Below are 14,805 nucleotides of genomic sequence, written 5' to 3' on the forward strand. Positions count from 1 at the left end.
AATTCTACTGGAAAAGATGTAATTTCAGTGTCTTTTCTAAAAAGACTATCATGTTTGTTAAATGAGCTGCTTTTGCATATAATTGTTAAGATCTTTGTTACACTTGCATCAAAGTTCAAGGTATCCGAGACTATACTATAAGTATTTAAAAAAGGAGACAAAATGATGTTAAACAATTGTTGTCCTATTACCATACTGTCACCTTTTGCAAAACTTATTGAGGTGCAGCACTATACGTCATACACCCTCTTAACTCTGATATATAGGTATGCTATGCATAAAGAATTGAGTGTAGCCGTGTTTGCTTCGTGGTTTGGATGCAGTTGAAGGCTACTGGATTTGCTAGGCTTGTGATTCGCTGGTGACGTACCAAAACGAAAACATAGTTTTTACTGCTCCTGTCAGAGCCAGACTATGAGAGGGTCATGCAGGGAGGGTCAAAATTATCAAATGGCACTCTGTAAGGCATCCAAAATTTTATTGGTCTTTATTATGGTAATTTATAGGGTGATTAATGTTGCTGCGAAACTGTTCAGATGTGTACATGCTGTGGTTTAAAAAGCTGTCAAATTTTTGCCTGTGTTGAGTCTTGAATTGATTTTGGCTACAGGACAAGTGTCACAAATTATAAATTTCAAATCCTGCCTCTGTCTGAAAAATGCTTTGGAGCTTATTTCTATGGCTTCGCTTACAGTGAGTTGCAAACATTTTGGCTTCAATTAATGTCTTTTTTTTTTTGCATTACCGAAATACAAACTATCCAATTTGGAAGTGGTTTTGGCACGTAAAACCCCATAATTTAATTTTTTTCTTTCACCCAATTTAGAAGCTTTTGTTCATTTAAGCCACAATTCCATTGAAGTGCTTTTGATTTACCAAGATTTTACTGCACATTCTGACATTTATGCACATTCACATTGATCAACTTTCCATGTGGTCTATGATGCCAGCATTCATGCCGATCTACAGCTCGTGAAAAACAAGAGCAACTCAAAAGCTATCACTGCTATTAGTACTTACCACAAGGTAGCACTACAATGAATGGCAACTCATTTTCAAGCATTTTCCCTCAACACTTTTAGCAAATGCACTCATCTCCTATGAAATGCACAATTATGTTTTTGTTTCTTTCTAACTTTAGAGGCAAAGAACACTGTATTTGCTGCTGCTTTTTTTATTGGCCAAGTTTGACACCAAGACCATATTTCTTGATCTGCAACACTTAATGAAACAATGGGCATAATTGCTTGTGTGGTTTGTCCAGAAAAAAAAGGAAAACCAGTGTATGTGCACGATGATATCAGATTAGCTAGTTGCTGCACCAACATGTGCTGGTTCTGCCACCTGTCAGCGATTAAATTCCCAGAAAGGCCAGGCCAATAATGCCAACTGTTTCAATGAATGATCCAGACGATAAAATGCAATCTTGCTGTATGATCTCAGCAATAATAAAGCAGAGGAAAGCACTAAATGATCTAAATTTGTTAGACTAAAACAGAGGCTAGTGCATGAAAAATTAATGTGCATTTGTGAGCAAAAGCACACAGACAATGCACTCACCAAAAAAATTAAATTTATTCGTATATCAGACATACAAACTGAAATCGACGAGTGCACTGAAAAGTTTGCAATGCCAAATTTGGACTGCGGTCCTCAACTTCCAAGTTACATCCATAAACAGAGAAGAAAACCGGCTCTACTGCAGAATCGTTGGTGTGTTTACTTCTGCATAGGGTAGTACATGGAATATTTGTAACCTTAAGATGCCAGGTTTCCAAAATAGATTTTTTTTACGTTAGCTATTCTGGCTGTTTATATTTCTCTTGGCTGCTTCTGGAAAAACTGGGCTGCTTATTTCCTTCACTGCCCAAATTAAGCTAGTCACCTTGATATGCCCACCCAGCCATGACTGAAATGAAGCCAGGTGAGCAAATGACATGGATACCCACCTGGGGACACCTCGGTTGAGTCCCTCAAGGAGCACACAGGCCTTGCAGAACTGCTGGCTGGAGATGTACCCACAACGACTGCATGTTCCTGCACATGTACACACATACATCTAACACTTAGCAGCATTGGCCTCAAGCAATGTTGCTTGTTTTAATGCAATTATATTTTTTTGGGAACCTCACCCAGTTTGTTTGTTTGTCTCTCTCTCTCTCTGTGTGTGTGTGTGTGTGTGTGTGTGTGTGTAACTTCTCTCCTGCCTTGGATTACTGGGTAGTCCATGGTCAAATGGGTAGAGCGTGAGGCTCCTGTAAATGGGTAGAGCATGAGGGGTATGTGTCATTTAGTATGTACCACTCTTGAACAAACTTCTTTGACACCAAATTGGACCACAGGGTATGTGCCGCTCTTCAGTGAACCTCTTTGACATCGACTTGGCTAACTATGGTTTATTTACTATGTATCACTCTACAATGACAAAAAAAATAATAATTCAGAATTTCTCCAGTACTGGGCGGTATCGAATCAGCATCATATATAATCAGACAGACTTGTCTGAACGTTATACTCGCACAAGTGCCACGTGCGGACTTTGCAGAGTTGCCACTGAATGACGCAGTCTGTCCAGAGAGAAGCACCAGAGAGGAGCCCAGCTGCATACACCCCCCCCCCCCCCCACATGATGCATTTCTGCGGTGGAAATATGGTGTGACGCTGCACTGCTTTATTGCTAATCGCATTAACGTCAACATTAATCGTGAGATGAGTTTCGCCACAATCTTTTATTTAAATATTTCAAATTGAGCTTAGAAATAAATTTTAAGAAAAAATGTGCAGTCTATTTACATAACTGAAGAATTTATCTTTACAGAAATCCTATTGATAAAATGAACAATCGTACCTAGTGAAAAATATGACAGAATTTATCTCACGACGACCGTCGACAGTAACGTATTTAGCATTGAATCAATATAGTCACACAACGTATTGCCACCGTCGAAACAAGTTATGTAGGAGGCGTGTACTGCAGTGCGATTCCTTTTTCGTGCTTCCCTGAGGAGACTCGACACCACCATCTAGTGCCACCGCCGTGAAGTGTGTGCAAATGCTGAGAAACGCATCATGAGGCAACCAGGCTCCTCTCTCTCATTTTCTGGACATGCTGCACCATCTAGTGGCAGTGCCAAGAAGTCTGTGCATGACTTCCGAGACGAGAAGCGTGGCGAACTGGTGCCTGCGAACACTGAGAATTGTGTCCTTGCTTGCTGCACACTCAGTGGAACATACTCATTGACCCAAGTTGGTGAGAGGTTTACTGAGGAATGGCACATATCTAGTAGACTGATGGTACAACTTGTTAAGGCGTTGGCGTGAATGATGTTCAGTGAAAAGGGGGCACATACCCAGTGCATTTGTGGCACAGCCTGCTAAAGCATTGGATTGCTATTCTTCAGGAACCCTTGTGGCGTGGGTTCGAATTTGCTCAGCATAAGAGATGGATCTTTTTCGTTATACTAGAGCAGCACATTCTCAGTGGCACATACCTATTTAATCAAGTTGACATCACAGACATTCATTGAAGAGCAGCACACCCCTACTGGAGCATACCCAGTGATTCAAGTTGCCATCAAAGATGTTTATTGAATACCAGCGCAAACCGAGTGGCACATACTCAGTGCATCAAGTCGGCATCAAAGAGTTTCTTCAAACAGCAGCACCTACCCAGATGCACATATACAGTGACCCATGTCGGTGTGAAATAAGTTCGTTAAAGAGTGGCATGTATGTACATACTGCCACATACCCAGTGACCCAAGTTGGTCTGATGGTCGGTTTCGAACCCTGTTACCTCAGCACAGCAGCCCCATGCACTGCCTATCCAACCACTGAGTACCCAGTGACGCAGTGACACATTAAAATCTAGGGAAATCCAGGGAATGTTTATCATAGTTAGGGGAAAGCTGGCTTTGGAGGTTGGCAGCACTGATAACCAGTGACCAAAGTTGGTCTGATGGTTGGTTTTGAATCTGGTTCCCTCAGCACAGCAGCCCAATGCTCTACCCAAATTGACAGGAAAGAGTTTAGGCACGAGTGGGTAGGGGGGAGAGCAGGCAAGTGTGTGCGCACACACACGCATGTAAGCACACACACACGCTGCAAAATGGATAAAGTTTTTAAAGAATGCTAATCGCATTAAAGAATCACACAGATCCAATGCACATTTTGCGATCTGCATGAAGCAAAGATTTCATGAACCGGTTAATTTAATGCCATAAAAGTGTTCGCCTTCTACATTGCATTTTGCAGCATAGCCATTACGTGCCCACCTGGAAAATCAACAAGAAACTCCACCCCTATGCAAACCACACATGATCCACATGACCATGGACTACAATCTCTCTGGGATCGGCCCACTTTTCATAATGCCATCTCTGGGATAAGCCCAATTCACCAGTGAACTATCTCCAGGGCTTTCCAACCTTACTTGACAATAACACAACCAAGAAGGCTTAAAAACTTTGCTTTAATTAAGGGATTATGCCCCTGAAGGTGCATATTCCTTGCATTGAGGATATTTAGGTACCATTTCTTATTTCACTGCATAATTACATAGAGAACAGAGCAGGTCACTGGCGCATCTAAACTGTTAGAACAGATCAGCCAATTCGATATACAGGTGCTGTTCTGTGTATGAGCTATTCAGCAAGACAGCAGCAGCAGCCATAGTCAGCAATGTCTAGGAGGGTTCATCTAGAAAGCTTTGCTTTAATTCAAATGAACACATCTGCATTTGTGTCCCTTTTCATTCTTTGCTACCATTCCAGCACTTTATCCCCATGCAATATTGCAAACAGTACACTGTATTGAAGTAGTGATGTAGCAGATGCATGCTGACAAAACCTATATGCTGAGTTATAATTTAAGGCTGCACAGCTACATAATTACTTTATAAAGGCAGCTCTGGAAGTAAAGAACGCCCCAGTTAAGACTCAAAAGTTGTGCTTGCCTTTTTTAGGAAGTCGGACGCCCTCCTTGACAGCCATGCACTCGCCAGAATGGATAATGTCTGCATAATAAAACATTCGCTGTGAACACTGAAGCACAATTTACTGTTGTAGGCAGTAGAAACCTTGTTATATGAAGTTGCATGTAACACAAAGCTACAAGCAGAACCTTTGCGATCCATTCTTATGTTTTCTCTGGTTCTTACACTCTGAAGCAACCTTTAGCTTTCTGGTTGTTATGTCCAAAAACTGTGATGGTACACCACCAATGCAGCATCATCTGTCGGTGGCACCTATGTTTTCCACCACATATATCTGCAGTGACGTACCAACTATATTTCGAGTGGGGGGGGCAAGTCACCTCTCTCTCTCTCTCTCTCTCTCTCTCTCTCTCTCTCTCTCTCTCTCTCTCTATATATATATATATATATATATATATATATATATATATATATATATATATATATATATATATATATGAAAGTGGTGTTCGCAGTACGTGCCACCTGGGATCGCGGCTGCTACACTACCCTGCGTATAATTTCCCCTTGGACTTCTCTGCAGTACATGTTCCTTTTTCGTATGGTTTTTACCACAAATCCCCACACAGAGGGCTCCTTCCAAGGGGAGTGGAGGTCAGGTCAGCGGCATCTACCTAACGCCCCTACCACCCGGCTCCTTCCGGGTGGGAAGGAGGTTAGGTAGATGCCGCTTTAGCGGCCACAGACCAATAAACAATGACATGTTAATTTGCTGGAAAATATTCATTGGAGGTTATACAAAAGTTCACGTTCATGGATGGGCAGAGAATGCATACTCAGAGCGGGCCTAGGTGGCATGTATACTGTAATGTTTGCCTCCCTTGTGGATTACCCGACTGCCATTGCAATAAAATAAACTGAAAAATGTGTTGGTGAAATTATCTTTGTCATCAACAGATCTAGCTTTCAATTACAAACCATTACAGTCTAGTGTTGCCAACATTTTAGGAAGCATGCCTCTGAAGGGAGACAAAAAAAGTCACTAAAACTCTCGCTATAACTGTGAAGTGAATTTTATGAATGTAGGTATCTTGAAACACTCTAATATAAGCTAGCGTGAACTAAATAATTTACCTAGACATGTCATGTTGGTCTAATGTGCGTGCAGCTGAAGAAAACAGTGAATTTACTAACACAGTCCAGAGGGCTTACTTTAGTAATTTATTTACTATAGGATAGGCAAATATCAAAATTTTGAATATTGATAGTTGGTGTGTAATATTCGTATTCAAAAATGAACTATTCGGTATTGTTGAATATCAAATTTAACCAAATATTTTGCAACAACCGACTGTTAAAATCGGGTTACTGTTCTCCACCTGCTGAACAAGGTATTGCAAATTATAATTATCATACGAAAAACAGCGACAAGGTTTTGGTGCAATGCGAAAACCAGGTCGGTAATACAAGCTTTGTTTTCGGTTTCCTGGGACCCACCGTGGTTGCTTAGTGGCTGTGGTGTTTGGCTGCTAAGCACGATGTCCGGGCGGGATCGAATCCTGGCCACGGTGGTTGCATTACAATGGGGGCGAAAACATCCATGTGCTTAAATTTAGGTACATGTTAAAGAACCCCAGGTGGTCCAAATTTCTGGAGTCTCCAGACACTACGGCGTGCCTCATAATCAGATCGTGGTTTTGGCACATAAAACCCTATAATTAAATTTTTTGTTTTGTTTTGCAGTGGAAGTTTTGCACTGGTTAATACTCCTTGGGTTAAATCATGTATACATACATAAATACCCAAGACTGCATGAACATGGGAACTGCCGTCATCATCGTAGCACAATCTGTAGTGCAACGCACGCGTAATGCGTAGGTTGTGGATTCGGCTCTCACCATTAGCCAAATTGAGTTTTCCCCCATTTACCATTAGCTTCTTACTTTCGCACTTCAATTAGAAACTACAAATAATTTATTCTATGCTTTCCGTTTCTTCATTACCCGTTGTTTTCATATGGTTCTGACTAAGAAATACATGTGAGCGTTCTTACAATAAAGCCGGGCCCCTCAGTTCCCCTTCTTTTCGTCCAATTTTGACAATCTGTTATATTGTGCTTATGCCTACCAATCAGTCTTTCTTGTAGGCTAGTCATGTAGGAGTTTTATCTCTTACGTCACAACCAGTGGTGTTTTTTCTCGTAAAGGCTCTGTATTTTTCTAGGGCACAAAAATACCTCCTTAATGTTTTATCTTCCTTTTCCATAACTTCTGATATTTTTTCAACAACTATTTATTATGCATTTTTGAAAAGTTGGTCAGTTTCAAATGCCTGTCATTCTTGGAAATCTTGTTTGCGACCAGGCTTAAAGGTGTCAAGCGGCTATTCGTGCAGTTCTCTTGATGACTGTTGTGATTTTGTGTTTAAAACTACCTTAATTGTGCGTGATAGTTGACTGTTTATTCGGTGCAAGCATGTTCCTAATTATACTGAAATAAATACTCCTGCTGTAAATGTGTGTGTCTGCGTTTGTCTACTCAATATTTGATACTTATTATTTGTATTCGATTCGTATTTGAATAAGACGATATCCGAGCGTCTACTACTAATATTTACATACTCAATTATGACAGCTTAATTTTTGCATTATATTCAGATTGCAAGGTTGCACATATAGCACGATTCAAAAGAACACAAGCAACACAGTTTTCCTAGCATGAAAATGCATTTAGTCTGCATATTATCCTTAAATTTTTTGTGCTTGTTGACATTCGTGGTAACAGAACTAGATTCTGTGGAACATGCTTTGCCGCATGCTGTTAACATGGCAATGACAATTGCCTGAGCTTTATGCAGGTTAAATACCATATTTTCGCTCTTGATCTACCTGAAAGCTGCCAAGAAGCACTGATTGGTCCGAAAGGCGTGAGAAACGGAAGGGATTTGTTCAGTTGCGCATGAACGAGATAAACCGTTCCAATATTTACGCTTTTACATAGTCGATAGGTCTTACTCATATGCTGTGTTCTAAATGTGAACAGAAAATTTATTCCACTTGGTTTTCGTAAATTAGTTCTATGAAACGCTTTCCAAGCGTATATAAATTGGATGGATTTAGTGACATCGCTGAACCCATAGTGTTCAAACGCTGAGGGTTTGCATAGGTTTTGTAATATTCAAATATATATACATTCAAAAGGTTTTGTAAATAATAATTAAAGTTCAATTTTGTGACCACAATGTCATGGCTATGGTGACCACTGTGCTGTGAAGCACTATCATAACATGAAGGCAACCAATGTGAAGGCAGCTGGTTCATCATAGTCACGGAGCCTATGCATCGTACAGCGAGTTTCGGCCACTTGCATGTGGCTTTTGAATGTTAAAGCATGTTCTTGAAGGCCATTTCCCAAGCAATCTTTCTAACTTATAAGGTGTTAAAATATTGCCAGCTGTTCATTCAAGTCACTAAAAAGTCAATGATTGCTAAACAGCAAACTTTGCCGTAAACAGACAAAAAAGTATCAAAATCTAGCGTCAGAATCGCTAAAATGGCAACATTGATAAAATACCGGTAAATTATAAAAGCAAATTTGATTATGTGTTTTCAAGGATGGCTAGGTTAGACGGCCCCAACAAACATGGGATGATGAAAGTGATAGTAGATTAAATTTGTTTTGGACAGCCTAGCCATAGCTTTCTTGGCAATTCAGGCTTGCAAGGCACGTCCCGCAGGCGTCTCACACCACAAAGTATGGAGTAATAGGTCATCTGCTACAGTACGTGGAGGCAAAGCCCAAAAGCAGGGGATACATAATAAATAAATCGTGCCCATGTGAGCCCAATTCTGAGCGAAAACTTGGCCTCAGCTGTTGTTTTGTTGTATTTATGCAGTGTGCAGCCGGCAGTGCCCACTTTCACAAGTGTGTGCGCACAGGAGGGTGGATAAATGGCCTACTTTTCTTTTTCAATTCTGACTGTTGGGGGAGGGGCACAACTCCTCCCGAACCGGTATACGCCTATAACAAGTATGGTGTCCAGCATGTACAGACAAATATAAACACATCTCACTCGAAGACCATGAGCACTTGTCACAATGCTGACGTGATGAAGACCGCCGGCAGTAATAAGCGAACGCTTCATGCTGCCTCAGTTTTACTGCGAGAACACCTTTCACGACCAAATAACTAAAAGCAGCCTTGAAAGTTCTGGGAACCTCAATTGCACTAATGAGGTTCAATTGCACCATTGACAGACCAAGTAGCCCAAATCAATGTCTGGGTCAAGACTTGAAAGACTACTGCAGACTTGCAGAGGTGGGGAAATTTACGAGCTGTTACCGAGTGTAACGTTAGGTAATGATAGGTGTAACATTAAGGGATAAGAAAAGAGCAGATTGGGTGAGGGAACGAACGCGAGTTAATGATATCTTAGTTGAAATTGAGAAAAAGAAATGGGCATGGGCAGGACACGTAATGATGAGGGAAGATAACCGATGGTCATTAAGAGTTACGGAATTGATCCCAAGGGAAGGGAAGCGTAGCAGAGGGCAGCAGAAAGTTAGGTGGGCGGATGAGATTAAGAAGTTTGTAGGGACAACATGGCCACAATTAGTACATGACCGGGGTAATTGGAGAAGTATGGGAGAGGCCTTTGCCCTGCAGTGGGCATAACCAGGCTGATGATGACTGTGTAGACTCTGAGTGCTATATAAGTACCAGTGATGAGTGCACTGAAGAACCAATGTGGCTGAGACTCCACGTGCAGCTGGTGGAGAGGCCAGACACCCATTATCAGTGCTTCAAGTCGCTTTCTGTAGACCCGAGTGATCTTGGTTGCCACTCTAGGCGCATATATTCTCGAATTTCAAAAGTGGGGCGGGGGGGGGGGGAGGGGGGTGCAAGTGCCCCTTTGCCGGTTGCTGATCTCAACATGGCTCACGAAGTTAACAGCTAAGAAGAGGTAGATGAAGGCACAATGGGTCACACACCAACGTTCACAGACAATCTATCATGGCCTTTGATACCTTGTGTGATTACCTTGATATGCAAGGACGTTTGCAAACTGAAAAATAAGCTGCAGGTGTTGAAAAGGAGGCTGTTAACATTTAAAATCTGATCCAAGCACCAAATTGATACTACAAGCTTCATTCGGTGTGTTTCACAGCAACAATTACAAAAGAACAACAACATGTGTTTAATGTTAAATCTAAATGCCAGGCCGCGATGATGAGCTTTACTGAGTGAATTTTCAATAGTTTGTTGCCCGTCTATTCAACCTGAGAGAGGGTTCTGTATTAAGGGTAGCTTCCCGTATCATCAGTAGTTCTGCCGCAATCATTATCAGATGTTGAGTTTTTTCTGGATAATACATTCTCATTCTAAGGTCCTCTAAACCATGTGTCTGCAGGGTTATACTGTACCTTCATTACATCTGCCATTTGTTATAAGCATATATTCATTACCTGTTGATATCAGTCAGAAACATATTATATTTATTTCGTTGCATTGGATAATTCTTTATATCCATGTTTGTTATATTGAGGTTCAACTGCATTCCTACTTTGTGGCACAATAAGACATCACACATAGAACAGGAGAAGTCATTAAAAACAGCACAAGAAAGACTAGATATGTAGCAACGGATAATACACAAGTTATGAGGAGGAAATTAAGCTTGTGAAATAAAAAGAGCTTGTAAGGCGTGTTGGGACGGCTGGCTAGGTCCCTTACTTGAAAACGGTGCAAATGGCAAATCAAGTGAGAAGACAACACAACCGTTGGCTGGCAACTGATGCACATGATGGCAACTCAGCGCATGGCAGCATATATTGTAAGACAAAAACTTTAGCTCAAAGGAAGATCAACAGTCACAAAATGAATCATTGTGGTTACCAAAATTAGCAAATGCAGCGTAAGATAAACAAATTATGTTTTTCTCTTTTATTCAAATGTTTCCATAGCAGCAGCTTTGGTCTTTTGTTCCTGCCTGGAACTCTTCGCAATCCTCACCACCATGAAAAGGTCCTGCCAGTCTCATCCCCTACCACTCACTTTTCATCCCCGCCTTTTATTTGCTTCTTCATGTGCTATCTAATGACAGCACTTAAGACAGTGTATGAAGCACTCTGTGCTCTCCTATCTTGCCATTTTGGTGTTTTGGCTTTGCATTTCTATGTTTGTGTTATGGCACCTTGGTGGCGCCAGTGACTATAATGTGACACAGTGACATTCTTTGCTGTGTATTTTCTAATACATCAACAGTTTCTGTCGCAAAATAAAGTATCTTGCCATGTGTAGAATTAACTTTCAGCTGCCAATCAGCACTTGCATTGTCTTCTCACTTGTGTCTTTCGTGCTGTCTTCCGAAAAAAGAGCTAATGTCATGGGAAAATAAAATTGAACCCAATTAGCAAAAAGTGTAAACAACCCATCAGTACAATGTACACATAGATGAATAATTTGTAAAGCACAGAGAAGAATGTTAAGTACAAGATAGTCTGGGAATTACGGCTGAGGAATGCAGAACGTATGAACCAATATTATAATTTAGTGCTAAAATGTACTTGCTCATTTTTTAGTTATTCGTCTTATTTCTGCATTAGTTACCAAAGTTCATAGCATCTACTGACACTATGATAACAGTTCACCCATCTAGCATTCTCTTTTCTCTCTTTTCTAAACAACGCAACATTGAGTTCCAGAGACTTCTGCACTCTCTCTTCAACTCATTTGAATATGCCTTCTCAAACAACTGCTTAACGTGCTCCAAATTATCACCCACTTAAAACACCCAGGTGCTAAACACATCTGCCTTTCATCCTCAAACTAACTTTCCTAAACACATTTTCCCCCTTGCCTAAACACAAGTTCTTTTTCCCCTTGGTCCACAGAAGTATGCAATGAAATGCCGGGCAACATTTGGTCATTACCTATATACAAGAATTTCTGAATGCCTTAGAATGTTCTCCTTTATTTGTACCTTGAACTACATTATTTTCTTACATGTTCATTTGTGCTATGTGCCCATTCCCTCAAAAGCCATGATAAAGGGATGTAGTATGTAAAAATAAATAACTAAATAAACTAATACAGTATTGCATGTAAACCTGCACTATAGATATACCACAGCAACATGCTATACCATCACAAAAAGATGATACATGTAATCTCTTCAACAAGAACTAAGCTTGTACCAGCACTGTCCTGACAAAAATATGAAACATCAAAGGAACACAAAATAAAAGTGTTTAATTAAATATATGTTGCATATAGCATAAATGAAGAAGGAAAGGGCAAGATTGCATATAAGATAGCAACATACTTCAGGTACCTAGCACTTTAATGCAAGATGACATGGTAGCACTCACCTAGGATGGATGTAGGCCGGATAGCTTCGAGGTCCTTGAGGTATGCCCGAGCATGGCCTCTGCAAAGCAATGCAAGCCAGCCTGACTAAAATACTGGGCACACGCTGCTGCACTGTCACCTACTGCAGAGTACTGCACTGAACCGAAATAGGGATACATTGACACACTGTAGAGCTGTGTCAGTATGAGTTATGTATGCAGCAGGGCTCCTCCCTTGCGCTTCTGTCTGAACATGCTGCGCCATATATCGGCACGGCCACGAGTGCAAAAATATATTCAGACAAGATTTTTCTGAATTTATTGCTACACACATGTGGTATTTGATTGTTTGAACAAGGTGCGTGAACACCACCACTCGAGAAAAGAGGAGGAAGAACGAACTTGATTCGCACTGTGAATCTAACCAGTCAGCGCTGCAACCGCTGTTGTAAATATAATCTGTAAATAGTTGCTCGTCTTACTGACTCGTCCTTCGCGTAACATTGTGGTGGAGGTGGAATGTTCCTTGTCCTCGCCACGGAGCTCCGAAGCGGCCGCACTGTCGTCTTCTCAGCCATGGCTTTCAATAGAACCACCCCGTCCCCACCTACACCTGCGGCGCCAACCCCAACATATGTTATGGTTCCTAGTCTCCGTGATCCTGGGACATTCTCCTCCCAAAATGACGCTGACATCGACAACTGGCTTAGCATGTACGAGCATGTTAGCCAAAGCCACCACTGGGACCCAACCATCATGCTTGCCAATGTGATCTTTTATCTGGACTGGACACCGCGTGTCTGGTTTCGCGCCCATGAGATCGAGCTCTTCAGCTGGGACATTTTCAAAGAGCGGCTTCGCGACCTAATTGGCAACCTGTCAGGTCGCCAACAGGCTGCGTGAAAAGAGCTTGCCACCAGAGTCCAGTTGTCAACCAAATCATATGTCTCCTACATACAGGAAGTGCTTGTGCTTTGCCGGAAAGTCGATGAGCACATGAGCGAGGTTGACAAGTTGGGCCATATCCTAAAGGGTATCGCAGACGTCTTCAATTTGCTCGTCTATAATGACGTTTCTATCGTCGACACCATCGTCAAAGAATGCCGCAGCTTTGAGGTAGCCAAAAGCCACCGCGTCGTCCCACAGTTTTCCCAGGTCCCAAACACTTCTGCCACGTCCTCTTGCTCCGCTCTTACCGCCACAGGACCATTTCAAGAGAACATCATACCTATCGTTCGCTGTGAGATTGAAGCGGCGAGTCCAGGCCCCCTTCATCCACGACCCCCTGACGGTACCTTTGACCAAGCTGCCCTTACTATTTCCGTTATTCAAGCAGTTGTGGGGCAAGAAATTGCTAACCTTGGCATCCCTGCCACCTGCTCTGTCTCCTGACCTGATTCAGCAACCATTCCCATGTCCACAACCTGTCATTACCAGTATTTTGCTCCAAGACCATGCAATCCTGCTGAATGGTGAACCACAGACGACAAACCTATCTGCTTCCGCTGCCACCGCATTGGTCATGTATCCCGCCACTGCTGCTCCACCTTGATGCCACCATACTGGAGCTCATTCCCTGCTCCTCGCCCATACGCCGACGCTCGCCGTTGTTCACCTCGCCATCTGTACCCTACTTCTGATGCCCCTGTCAGCCGCTCCTCTGTGCCATCACCGTCGCCTCAGCGCCGTCGCTCCCCGTCACCCCAGCCTTGCCGCTTTTCCTCGCCAAACCGATGGACGGAAAACTAGGCCATGCAGCTCTTGGAGGTAGTGCTGCATCATGTTCGTCCTGTCCAAATCCTCCGTTGACTCTCCTCACCAACACGAACCTAATTGAAGTAGACATAGATGGTGTTCCGTTGACGGCATTAATTGATACAGGAGCCCAAGTGTCCATTATGAGCGCTAGCCTATGTCGTCACCTCAAAAAAGTTCTTGCGCCTGCCATCACTCGAGCCCTACGCATCGCCAATGGCGCCACTGTTGCTGTCAGGGGTATATGCAATGCTCGCATAGGAATTGCTGGCTGCTACGTTCCAGTCCTGTTCCCCGTGCTGACCAGGTGCCCTCATGACCTAATCTTCGGGCTCAACTTTCTGACGACGTATTCTGCCCTCATCGACTGTGCCACCGGTACGGTGTGCCTCGAGCTTCTTCTTTTTTCAGATATTCGCCCTTAACAACCGAACACCCTCTGCACTGCAGCGTTTGTTCTCTTGCATCCAAAAGCCCTAACCTTCATCAAATTGGCCTCAATGGCAACCGTGCCTGATGGCGGCTATGTCGTCGCACCTGTTCATGACGTCCTCCTGGCGCGCAACATCTCTGTGCCACACTTCGTCATAACCCTTGCCGCTAATCGGATGTGTCTCCTCGTTATAAATTTCAGCTTGACGAAGCAAGTGTTACCTGAAGGCATAGCGGTGGCCACGCTCCGGTCAGGGACAGACAACCATGTCACTGCTTTCGCAGCCGACGCATCTCCAGATCCTTCTGATTACCCGCAGGATGCCTTGGACCTCAA

The 14,805-nt window shown here is 42.6% G+C and overlaps 1 protein-coding gene across 3 annotated transcripts in view; it reads right to left on the reverse strand.

The window, feature by feature from the left end:
• The window catches only part of Ctu1 (Cytosolic thiouridylase subunit 1), a 59,648-nt gene that overhangs the window by 13,009 nt on the left and 31,834 nt on the right, over positions 1-14,805 (reverse strand). For all 3 annotated transcript variants that reach the window (XM_075691669.1, XM_075691670.1, XM_075691668.1), the window contains 3 exons: positions 12,303-12,361; positions 4,955-5,014; positions 1,950-2,037 (listed from right to left, as the gene is read on the reverse strand). In XM_075691669.1, coding sequence (XP_075547784.1) covers positions 1,950-2,037; positions 4,955-5,014; positions 12,303-12,361 — 207 coding nt within the window. The remainder of the gene's footprint in view (positions 1-1,949; positions 2,038-4,954; positions 5,015-12,302; positions 12,362-14,805) is intronic.

Source organism: Dermacentor variabilis, chromosome 5 (assembly GCF_050947875.1).
Source record: "Dermacentor variabilis isolate Ectoservices chromosome 5, ASM5094787v1, whole genome shotgun sequence".
In the NCBI taxonomy this organism is placed as follows: Eukaryota; Metazoa; Arthropoda; class Arachnida; order Ixodida; family Ixodidae; genus Dermacentor; species Dermacentor variabilis.